Here is a 12502-nt window from a genome sequence, read left to right as displayed (position 1 = left end):
GCCCCATAATCGACAGCGGCGCCTGTCCTAGTGACCGGTTCGTTGTCTATAAAATCTTTCGCGGATGTTTTTATGACCAGTGAAAAAGCTATCAGAGGATACTGGTCGGCCTCGCAATTTTGACCCAGCCTGTTTCCTGCTGCCATCTATCTATTAGATCAGCATCACTTGCGGTTTTGTGGCACATTTTCTCAAGAAATGGGACGCAGATCAGATATAGCGGAGGTGGCCAGCGCGTGGCCTTACTCGAGGCGCTGGAACTCTCGCCACCGACAGCGACAGGTGGGGATTGTAGCTCGGCTGGGACTACGCGTCCAGCCGTTGTGGAGTTATTGTGAACAGCCAAATAAGTGTGGGATCTCGATTACTCACATTTGATGTTTCGAAGAGCGGAAGGAGGGTTATACTGTGTGCAGAAAACAACTAATGGAAGCCAATTATGTTATAAATCCCAAGCAAAGACCTTGCGCAATCTCATCGCACATTTTTGCGCAGGCTGGATCGGCCAGTTTCTCAAGTGGAAGGCACTGATCCCGCTGAGCAGGCTGACTTTCATGACCTATCTCCTGCATCCCCTGGTCATGTGGTACAAACAGGGAAACCTCAGGGAGCGCTTCTACCTCAGGCACTTTCCTGAGATGGTAAGTGTGCGTTGCTTGGCAGAAAAGAAACTCCCTTTGACTCGTAACTAAGCTTCACATTGAGGTTTAAGTGCTAAACAGTCTACGAGACGATAGTCTAATCACGACAGCCAACGAGGAAGACACTAGCTGATTAGGAAGTGCCAAAGCGAAATTTAATGAGGCTCGTACTGGATCAGTAACAAGGTAGAACCTGCAGAGAGCAGCGCTGTGAACTTTTGTCCATGTGGCGTTGGCCGAGTCCGTACTGGGTATTGTATACTGGTATTAAAATGCTGCTCTATACAGATCATTACCGGTTTTGACACGACTTGCCCAAATGCCACTACGAACTTTTACTCAATGGCAACTGACACCGGCATATCAGGGATGAGTTCTTGAAAACGTTCAAACTGGCTCGCGCAAGTGACCTCGATGATCATGATAGTTCATGCGTACGACAACTAGACCGCCTGCCTGATCATGGTCATTCTAGGTTCGAAAGGTGTTAAGAATTCGACCCCTGATTTGTTGACAACAGCTGCCACAGCGCTGCCACATTTTAGAGAGAGGTTCGCCCAGACAACGATTATGGCGTTAAAGGGGTGGAGACACCAAATTTTGAAGCTATAAAAAGCCTTCTATGGGATTCCTATGTATGCAAGGGCACTCACAGCCAGGTGTTGGACGCAACAAACGTTTAAAAAATATTTTAATTCGGTTCCAAAGATTACCTAAATGCTCACTCTCACGATCTAGACCCATCGCTAGCGCCATCAACGCTGACGTAGGGGGTAAACAAATTAAAGTTTTAGTGACGTCATACCAAAATACAGTGACGTATGATGAGCGGGGCACAGCCGCGTGAGCGCAGTCGACGCACCAGTTTGCTGCTGACCGCCACTCGCTCGGTTTGCGGCGCGCCGTTGCGAACAGCGTCGCAGCGTCCGATTGCAGCTCGTCGCCTGCGTCCGGCCTGCTAGATGTCAACGGCGAGCCGCTGGCGACAAACGCAACGACGGGAAGCGGCAGCCAATGCGAGCCCGGAGAGCGGCAGCGTCATGATGAAATAGGGCGCACTCCTTGGAGCCAGGCGGCCTGCGCCAGTCTTCGTGCCGACCACCGGCATCCGAAGAACGCGACAGTATTGTTTGTTCACGTTCATAGCAAACCCTGTGATATATGAATATCAAAAATGCATCGTTTCTGACGATTGTTGGCAAATACCGAGTTCCTGATAGAAGTGATGACTGCGATGCAAGCAAATTTCATCCCATAGCCGGTTTTGTGCTGCTGCTACCTGGTGTGGTTCGCCTGCCGTCTGCTAGCTCTGTTGCTGAAGACGTCGTGGAAATCGAACATATCTTTTATTGTGGGATGAGTTCACAGTAATGGGGTGCCGAGCGGAGCACGTTAGCGCTGGCCAGTCCCGAAGCGCCCTCAGATGCGGAGTCGATGTGAAATCAGCTTAGGCCTAGCGACGACTGGGACCAGCGCGCAGGTCGTCGTCCGGCGTTGCCGCAGGCAGTGTCGTTGCCGAAAGATCCACTTTTAGCACAGTCATGCTGTCGTATCTCGAATCTAGGAAGCATCCTTACTGGTAGCATGGCTGTTTTGTGCGGACGTGAAGTACGCCGTGCCTGCCGGCCGGTCGGCCAGCCTGGATACCGTCTGCCGACGTCATAAAAGCGAGCTAAGGAGTGTTCTTGACGTAAATAATAAACCATGGTGCAAGAAATGTGAAAAAAGTGTCATTTTTGAGGATCGCTGACCAATACTGAGCTGCTGGCAGAGGTAACAACGGTGATATGAGCAATTTTCTTGCCAGAACCGCCTCGCAGCTGCCGCTGGCCCGACGTTGGGGTCCGGCTCGCCTGGCGCCCGCTAGCTCCGCTGCCGAAGGCGTCGAGGAGATTGACCATACTATTATTTTATTGTGAGATGATGCTGTTGACACTAAAGCTATTTGTGAAAAGTATTCATTTTATTATAGCGCAGGCGACTTCCGAAGCGCCGGCCGCTTGCGAAACAGGCTATAGGCCTAGCGCGACCACGGCAGCCAGGCAGCAGCAGAGCTCGTCGCCCGGAGCGCCCGCGAGCGGTGCCGTTGCCGAAAGCTCCCAATACAAGCAGGCATGCTTTGTCGCTGCTCGAGTATAGCTGGCAGTTCTGATAACAAGGCGATTTTGTCTTTTCTTGTGATATTTGTATACCATCCCAAGCAGCGCTCAGGTACTGCTGCACGGCGGCGAAGTGTGACACCGGTTGTGGGCGCAGCTTGGGTAGAGCGGCGCAGCGATGCTTACTGGCATATTCCAAAGTGCTTCGCATCCTCACGCGAACCCGCGAAGGCGATATTAGCGTGCGATAAAAAAAAAGTCGATGTCCTCACTCATTGGATTCAGATCCGTCAGAATCTGAGCTGCTGGCACTAGCCATGCCATTGTTTTTTTCATGCGCTGGTCAGCACGTGTGTGAGAAAGCAGACGATGCAGCAGTATGTGCGTCACAACTTTTGTGGGCCCACGTGACCAAGCGAAGTAGTTGATCTTCCCCCTCTGTGACGTCACTGTCCAACTCGGCGTTCCGAAACCGAAACCGAAAATCGTTCACCTAAAAATGCGATAATAAATTATTCACTGTGAATATATGAATCTCTGAGTGTGTATCATGCTTCCTGGAGCCATAAGAAACGTTTGAAACTAAGAACACGCGAACCACAGATTTGGTGTCTCCACCCCTTTAATAATCCTTCAACCGTTTTCACCGTTGTAAAAAAGCGAGGAACCAGCATCCAAGGTTTTTCGGAAAGGACTGTGTGGTTTAGCACCCTCTGGATCTGGTCTTTTGGCATTAGTATTTTTTGGCACGTGATTTCTCAGTACGGTCTTTTCGGTCCACGGACAGCTTGGTACACCAGAATTCGATTCAGTGGTCTTTCGGTCATCAGGCATTTCGGTTCACAGGGCTTCTAGTAATGAAACCAATCGGTAAAAAGTCACTTCTAAAAGACCATCTATTCCTCGAATGTGCTCGCTCGTTCACCATTTTGCTCGCTCACAGCGCAACAAGAACGGGACTTGAGACGAAAGACTAACACAAACAAGCTTTGAATACTTACCAACTCGCCCAAATTTCCGCCTTGCTGTCCTCGCTCGTTTGCGGATTATTATTACCATTACGCGTAGCAGTCGTCGTCAGCACTATCACTGCTTGAATTCCACTCTTTCTCCTCTTCTGAGGACTCATGCCGGGATAAATAGTAGAGGCATGCAGCAGGACTATCACAAAGAGTGTAGACGACGGGCCATGTGCTAACAAAAGCCAAGTTAAAGTGTTGAGGAAATGGAAACATAAGACCTCATTTGAGTTTTTGGTGGTATTGTACATGAAACTTAAAGGCTAAATTTGCCCAAACTTGCGATACGTCGGTGCTTTGTCATAGAAATGATAAGTGTTTCCTTAAATCATTACTGTATAGCCTGGCGATGGTTTGTATAACTTGACTTATCTAAAATCTGTTTGCGCATGGGCACAAAAGTGTGTGCTGTTCAGTTAGTAAAGATTTGTTAATGGCTGCCATGGAGCTTCCGCTGAGAGTTTGAATCGCTGTCTATTGGCACGTATTAGGCACAAAGCATTCTGTCGCGGTCCAGCATGCTATGTATTACAGTGCTCGCCTCACGCATCAGGTGAAGTGAAGAAGAAAGCTCTTGTTGTCTGGTCTCACAGTATTTACTTTGTTCACGTTTATAACGGTACTCGCAAAAAACCTATACGGTGCCGGGGTTATGGTGGTTATGGTGCAAGATATGTATTTAACCCCGACTGGTAAATGCCTTTGTCCTGCACTGGACGTTATAACTCAGCTGGTTATAATGATGAATCTGAGGTGTAATGGAAAAAATAAAGCAGTTTAGTGGGCAAGAAAGAGGTTGACTTTTGGGTTATGTCATATTCATTAAGATAACTGCCAGTTCATTCAAGACACGCACGGAAACTGCGATGAATTTGCGCAAGCCACAAGAGAAAAAACAGAGTATTCGTGTAGGAGCTATGCTGGCAGAAATGAGCATTGAAAAAAAGAAAACATGTACCATCTATTCCTCGAATGTGCTTGTTATGCACCGTTTCTCGTAGCGGCCCAAACAGCCCAAGGGACACCCTCATGAAGTATCATGCATGTGAAGGAAAAGTGAAGTGCCCGCATTTCGATGAAAACACCTGACGATGTGTCCTGTACCGAAATGTTCGTGTAACGGAGAGTTCGCGAACGGAAACATACAAGGCGCTATATTTTTAAATTTAAACAACGTGTAGGTTAATGAACAATAAGTCCGCTAAAACGAAATACCTTTTTTTTTATGACGAGAAAGGCAAAAAAAAAATAGTTCCATATTTTGAGGTTTAAGCCGAGTGTTGTCCAAAACATCTATTTAGTAGCCGCATGTTTCGCTTAATTGAGCAACATTTCCGATGTTGTGTTTTTGGCAGCACGCCTAATCCTCCTATATGGTTGTCAGCTGTCTGTCGCTTGGAGCGAAAGAATTTTCTTTCTGTGGCCACCACCACACCTACTACCATCTCACGGGACGTCAGCTCATATTACTTGACAGTTCCATGGGGCTGCGCGCTGCTGCGACCATGCCACGTCCATGAAGTGGCGACGTTGCTAGCTTCTTTCCTACAGACGAATTCGGCGATTGCGCTCTCCATTGTAACCTTTTTTTTTTTGGTATATAACTAACATTTTGAAGGCTCTTCTTAATACCCTCCACTCAGTCCTCGTGCTCCTGCCTGACGTCAGATGCTTCCCTTTTATGTAAATGTCAAGGGCGCACGCCTATAACTTCTAAAACGGCATACCACATAACTGGTTAGCCATCTTTCGCGCTCTTTCGTGAGTTTCGCTCATGGCCGGCCAGAAAGCGTTGAAGAGTTATTGTTCTACACGCAGTGCGGCGAAGACATTTCTATTCATTGCTCTAAAGATGAAGACGTGGGCTGTCTAGTAAAGTGCTCATCACCAAGATTAATGTAATTTGCGTATACATGCTATGGAGAGGAAAACATAGAAGTCACCTCATTGCTGTTCCCTGACTGTGGACGCTGGTACTGGCTGCTCCCAGGCTAACAACGTGGTGTCGGACCTGGTCTTCTCATACGCGGCGGCCTTCATCGCCACGCTGCTGTTCGAGGTACCCATGCTGAACCTGGAAAAGATCATCCTGAGGCCCTTCAACGGCCCGCCCAAGAAGCAGGGCCGCTCAGGGAACGGCTTGTCCAACTCGGGGTATGCGGCCGAGTCGCCGCCCGTAGACTTCGTCATCAATGGCCACCACTACCCGGACGACTACAAGAGATCAGCAGGGGGCGAGCGGAACAGTTCGTCCAGGCTCTGAGTGCTCCATCGGGGATTCACGCACGCACACTTGGGCCACGGGTGACGCGCTATGGATCGTCCCATAAAGTAATCGGCAGCGCCTATGAGGCAGGGAAAAAGGCTTGCGCACCGAAAGGTTTCCACACGTATATACCGGCACACAAAACCTTCATTATGTGCAACGACAACGCTTTTATGCCATCATCCGACATCACTCTTAGAGAATATTTCTGCTTTTCTACAAGCAGGGGCGGATTTATGGCGGGAGGGGGGGGGGGGGGAGGGGGGTGTTACCCCTCTAAGCGACAAATTTTGCATACAGAAACCATGCAGAGCCACATTTTTTGGACGAAAACAAACTAAAAAATAGATCGTTCAAATGGGACCGCCCTATCCAAAATAACCCATAAATCTACCCACGACTACGAGAATTACCCTGCGAAGGCCTGGACGTGGTGGGATGTCGATGCATTCGCAATGCGCGCGCAAGCTTGTTATTCGTTGTCAACTGCTTGCACATCAGGGTAAGCTGCGCTGATAAAGTAAACGAGCACCGATCGAGGATTACTAAGCAATGACGAGGCGTTACGGAGCACTGTACTGGAGCGGTGGCTATAGCCGCAGCTCGGGAAAGAGAACAGCGGAAGAAATTCGCTGCCTGGACGTTCTTGATCGTGGTGGTTCTGTCACTGGGAAGGTGGGGGGGGGGGGGGGGGGGGGAGGATGCAACCAAAAATAAATGGCAACCGAACGGGTGGGAAACGTGAGCGCCAAAGCGCCATGATTCGTGTACATTGCTTGTTTCGCGTCTTCACTGAAGTGATCCACCATAGTGTAAAGTGTGACCCATGTTCATTCCTTACTATCGTTACCTGGAACACTTGGATTTAAACTTGTTTTTGTTTACTTAGAGACGTCTGACTATTTGACTGTTGCATCTATTGCGGTCGACAGACTCACGCCATTTCTCGTAAGCTAAACTGCCGGCACATTAATAAATGTCAGTGTGTGCGAGCAACTCGGCCACGCCAATCGAAAAGGAAAATAGAAAGCGACGTGCCTGCTGTGTTGCTTGGATGCACTGTCTTGCTCACCTAGGGGAGAAATAACATAAGACTGTCACTGGGACAGTTTAGCTCAGGACACACACCTGCTGTTGTTCTTCGGAAGTCACAAGTTGTTTGTAAATAAATATGTAAATGTCATCATGCGGTCGGCTCTTCTTTTTAGCCTGCATTCATCTGACAGGCTTGCAGGTGCCTGGCAAGCACAAGTGGACCCACACGCTGCATTGTCTTCTCTTGTGGATGGTTCCTCCTTGAAACGCGTGTAGACTGGAGAATGTGCAACGCGTTGCACCGAGCCGAGAGCTTCCAAACTCAGTAAAGAAACTGTACAAAAAGACCGCTAACAAAAAGGCTGTCGGTTATCGGTGATAAGGGACAGATGTATGTGCGCCGCGTGCGTTCCTCTTTATTTTTTCTTTCGCCTATCTACTCAGTTAGCGTTGTAACACTGTGAAAACCAAGTAACATACATCACAAGCTGAGCATTTATGAACCTTTAAACATTAGCGTCCACTCTATAATTTCTTTTATTTCTTCTCCGGAATCCCTGGGATTTATGACAGCGAGCTAGTTGCCCTAACTGCAAGTGAGCGATGGGCGATATGGTCGACTTCTCGCCTCTGTGTTCTCGAGGCAATGTGTATACGTTCCCGCTTATATCGTGCCACATTTATTTTGTAAAAGAACCTTCTGGCGTTAAAATAATTTTATTTTATTTCTTTACTTTTTCACACTGCAGCCTTACATGAGAGTCTATGCCAGGAGGAGATAAAAGGCACAAACAAATGGTAACATTCGGCAGCATATGATATGGATTATAAAAGAACGCACAGTAAAAACAGTGAGCTAAAAATCGCTGAACCTAAAGATTATTTCAAAGGTAGGGCACGAGCAGGGCCAGGAAAGGAGTTACAAATTTTTGTAGTGCGCGGGAAAAAAAAAAACTATTTGAACAAATCAGTACGAGAACTGAAAGCCAAAATGTTTGCTTGTTAATAATGATGGTTTAGTAAATTTTAGATAGTTTCCAAGTCACTCAAATTGTTGAGAGTTAATTAGCGTGTGCAAGAACATTAATGCGACGATGTGAGGAAATTGGAATGAGCTCCAGATCAAACAGACGATAACAAGGTGAACAATATCTGTCATCGGTGAAATATAAAATGGAGAGCCTTTTTCTTATTCGATTACAACTTGTTTACATTGACTAGCTTATGGAGATCCCAGACGACGCAGCCACATAGGGCGCATCAAGTTTTGACACGCAAGTAACTTGGTATCTAGTGGATCAACACGAAAATTGCGGCGGAAGTATCCGAGCCTTTGGAGAGCTTTGTTAGAAATCAGATCGGGAATCTGTATTCCAGAACTCTTTTTAAGCAGGCTTCGAACGAATATGTGAATAAGAAATTAGATGTGTGCCTAGCGAATTACATGAAAACAGTTTTGAAGAAATTAATACTCATTTGCCGTTATCGCACCACTTACAGAAGTCTCAGAAATACTTAGGAAGACCACGATACAGAAATGATTGAATTGTATAACAAAGCGTGCAATCGTCAGCGTACAGGCATATGTTTGTTGATACATGATACTGCTTGTAGATCATTGCCTTACAACAAGAAGTGGACCCAGAACAGAACACTGTGGGACGCTTGATGAAACTTCAATATTTAGTGGAACGGAAGCAATCGTATTGTGAGCATTGGGAAAGAAAAATCGGAGGGGACACTTAAGCTAATGGGCAAATTCCCATACATGCACAAGGTCGTTCTCAGCTTTACATCCATAGATCCCTGGGAGTCCTCACACCACCCCTGGCGCAGCGGTCAAGCGATGCGCCACTGCCTTGCGATGGCAGGTGCTGCTCTTCTCGAGCGACCTATCATTAATTTAACTACCGCCTGCCACGCTGGGCAGTTTGCTCACTATCCGGTGGGCAGGTTGAGATGACGCTGCAAGGTCACGTGACCAAGCTGGTCCACGTACCTGCCCCTAGGTTGCTTCTCTGGGGATTTTTCGTGGATTTTTTGCTCCCGGCCAACGACGACGCCAACGCCGGATTTTCTGCGACACGAGCTCCTTAAAGCTAACGTGTTAAAAATAGCCATCCAGTTGACAAGGTTATTGTTTTTTTTTCTATTTTAGAGTTAAGCTTTTTCAAGAGCTTAATTCTAGTGAGGGGCAGTGTACAACGCCTTCGATAAGTCTACAAGTGCGCATTCAACCTGTGCACCCATATACGGAGAACAAGAGATGTTATGAGAGAGTTTAGCTGTTTGTGTGATGGTGCTGGAAATTACTCAGGCCGCTGTTGCACTTGTGGAAAACTAATATCCTAGAAAATGATGGCTAACAATGTGGATTAATGGGTTATTAGCAAACAAGTCTATATTTGGACAAAGTCTGCATGTATTAGTGGTATACAGTTATTCAAATGGATACTCAAGATGTTCCTACCATTTGTACATCTAAAAAAAAAACTTCTTACAGCATTAATCACCGGCAATGTAAAATTTCCTTTCAATTTTCACAAAGTTGTCTTACCGCCATTGTTCATGTGGGATGCTGTGAGAGGACGTCTGTCACAACTTCTGATACTTTTTGTCTTTTAAGGCCTCTGTTAATCGGATATTGATTCGTCTATTCACCCCCTTCTTCTAAGAAATCCGGCTGCCTGCGCTCTTTCAATTGTTATGACCCCAGATATGAGCGCCACTATTCCAGATTAAACAAACGTAACCAACAATTTTGGACAACAGCATTTTTAAGTGGGAAGGCGTTTATGAACGCATTTTTTCAATAACAATATTTCACTATAACAATCGATATATTCGCAGGTCACCCGAAGGCAGTGTTGTATTTTTTTTTTCTGTGAACGTTTTTGCTGTCGTCAAAAGTGTTCCCCACTGGTTTTCTATGGAAATCAACAGTTCGATGCGATCGATGGAAACACTTTAAAAGAAAGATTTTGCTACATATCAGAAGAATGGACCATTACCTTCAATATTTCCATAACAGTGCCCTACAATTTTCCAATTTTCAAAATTTTTGTCTTCTAAAGTTGGACATGACCTTGGTTTTAGCTAGTCAGGCTGAGTTTCTTTTAAACGTAGCGCAAAAAAAACAAGGACGACACATGTTTCCAATACGACGCTATGTTTCCAAGAAAATCTAGATTAAATACGTTGTTTTCTTCTTTACTCTAATTTACTTTTTAATTTCATATAATTTTTATATTCATTTTAATTTTCTCTTTCTGTATCCTTTTTCATCTATCCTTTTAAAACTGATCCTCTTTTGGTAGTAGCAGTAATATTAGTAGTGGTAGTAGTAGTAGTAGTAGTACGTTCATTTTTTCTTTGCTGTAATTTTTTAATTTCATACAATTTTTATATTCATTTCAGTTTTCCTTTTACTGTTTCTATATCATTTTCATCAATCCTTTTAAAAATGATCTTTTAGTAGTAGTAGTAGTAGTAGTAGTAGCAGTAGTAGTAGTAGTAGTAGTAGTAGTAGTAGCAGTAGTAGTAGTAGTACTTTATTATTGCGGAAATACAAAAAGGAAGGAAAAGATGTTGTCAGCCGCGGCAGTTGCTATCTAATGTCTTAAGCGGCCGGCGGAAATAAAGGAAGAGGCCATGAACTTTTGTGATATTTTTATAGTACCTTTTTCTTTCCCTCTAATTTTTTCTTCGTTTGGGAGGCGTTTTTGACATGTTGAGCATGTCATGGCCTGCACACTGTGTCGCTTCCAGCTCACCGCTTCTTTACTGGCGCAAGCGGGAACTCGCTGATCCTGTGTTTGAGCCCGAGTGCCACTCTCAGGGAGTCAGAGGTATCACTGTGTTAACACATAATGGAACGAAAAAACGCAGCCTAACATAAACTCTGTGAGAGCGACTCGGGTGATTTCAGTCGCACGCTTCTTGCTCCTTGCTACACCTACACGAAGGAGTCGCCAATGATGTAATTTTAATATGCGCTATTGGCAAGAGTTCTGGCCCATAGCGACTTTTGAACCGGCGTTCTGTGCGACTCTGGCGAACAATGTATTGGTTACGACGCATTTCAAGCTGGACTACACTGGAGTAATATTAAGTGAATGAAATATTCTGTCCCGCCCCCAAGGCTACGTGGTTGTCTGAACGTAGCACGGGGCAGTGTACTAGCTCGTCTCGACAAACGATTTAAGTAACTCGCTTTCTAGGCCACCTAGGGTGCCTCAGTGCAGCCGCCTGGGGCGCCTCAATCCCTATAGTGCACAGTACGAGATTAGATTAGTGAACAAGTTAAAAAAAATTACCCAAACCGCACAAATCTAGTGTGGTAAGGGAATGGGTGAATCGCAATGGAATAATGTTATTGCTAACGGAAGCACATAATTGCGTGTGGCATGTGTAAAAAAATTCGCAAATCTTCGCGTTGTCATTCGCCTTCCAGTTTTCACGCTTCACTTTCGCCTCCCACACTTTTCACCGTGTCTCATCCCGTGTAAAACGAAAACATCGGGCGCCTGTCTGTGCCGAGCCGACACACAGTGAAACGCAACAGCCTGGCATAATAGTTTTCGCGATATTACAGTTCAATTTCCCAGCATCCGGCGCACAACAGGTTAGCACACTTCGCAGCAGTGGTACGAAAAGCGACTTGCCCCAAGATGGCGACCGCGGAGAAGACGGCGGCGCGGCGCGTTTCAAAGCGCATCACCACCCTGTACGGCGGCGCCAGCATCGAGGCACCCTAAGGTCGTCTGCGTAAGAGCGACACCTCGTAGACTTTTTCGGCATTAAAAATGCATAAAAGCACATTTCAGCATCCGTGGTCAGAACTTCTGTAGGTGACATTGTTCATAAGCGGCTGTTTCGAGTAACGGTTGTTTTCGAACAAATGCGGGACTGACAATCCTACAGCCTGAATCATCCCTTCAGTAGCTACGGCAAGCGACGGTCGAAATTAAATTTTCCAACGTGAAGCAATGTTTGGGGGCACATTGAGTGTTCGCAAGAGAGCGACAAGTAACATAGACAAACAGATACGCAAACGCCCCGTCTTGCGCCAGAGGCGTCAGGTGGAGCTCGCGCCGGAGGGGGAAAATGTCCAGCCAGCGCAGGTAAATACTAGCAATAGTCAAAGCCATGTTTCTGCCCACCCCTCATGTAATGCCCCGGAGAGGAACTTTTGAGGTATTATAAACAAATACACAAATGAGAACACCCCCTCCCCAGAACACGCAAAATCAGCCAGTGTCGACATCTAATAAAAAACAACAACATTGCTCTTGTTTGGAGCGGCACGTACGTCGGATGACGTGCGCCTCACGTGCGCACTTCCTTGCCGAGATGTGACACCTTCTTTGTCCTGGCTTCGTCCCGAGTGCAAGGCCGACAGCGAACGTACCCGACGGCATCGGTGAGGGCCGTCATCGTACA

General features: G+C 46.4%; 1 protein-coding gene across 1 annotated transcript in view; it reads left to right on the top strand.

Moving 5' to 3' along the window:
• LOC149353038 (nose resistant to fluoxetine protein 6-like) overlaps positions 1–6022 on the top strand; it is a 55697-nt gene extending 49675 nt beyond the window's left edge. Inside the window, exons 14-15 of the mRNA XM_089577272.1 lie at positions 496–641; positions 5750–6022. Coding sequence (XP_089433398.1) covers positions 496–641; positions 5750–6022 — 419 coding nt within the window. The remainder of the gene's footprint in view (positions 1–495; positions 642–5749) is intronic.
• Positions 6023–12502: the final 6480 nt, after the last annotated feature.

Source organism: Amblyomma mixtum, chromosome 3 (genome assembly GCF_055824585.1).
Source record: "Amblyomma mixtum isolate Tamu chromosome 3, ASM5582458v1, whole genome shotgun sequence".
In the NCBI taxonomy this organism is placed as follows: Eukaryota; Metazoa; Arthropoda; class Arachnida; order Ixodida; family Ixodidae; genus Amblyomma; species Amblyomma mixtum.
The sequence above is the reverse complement of the archived record's forward strand: the minus strand, read 5'-3'. Positions and strand labels throughout refer to the sequence as shown.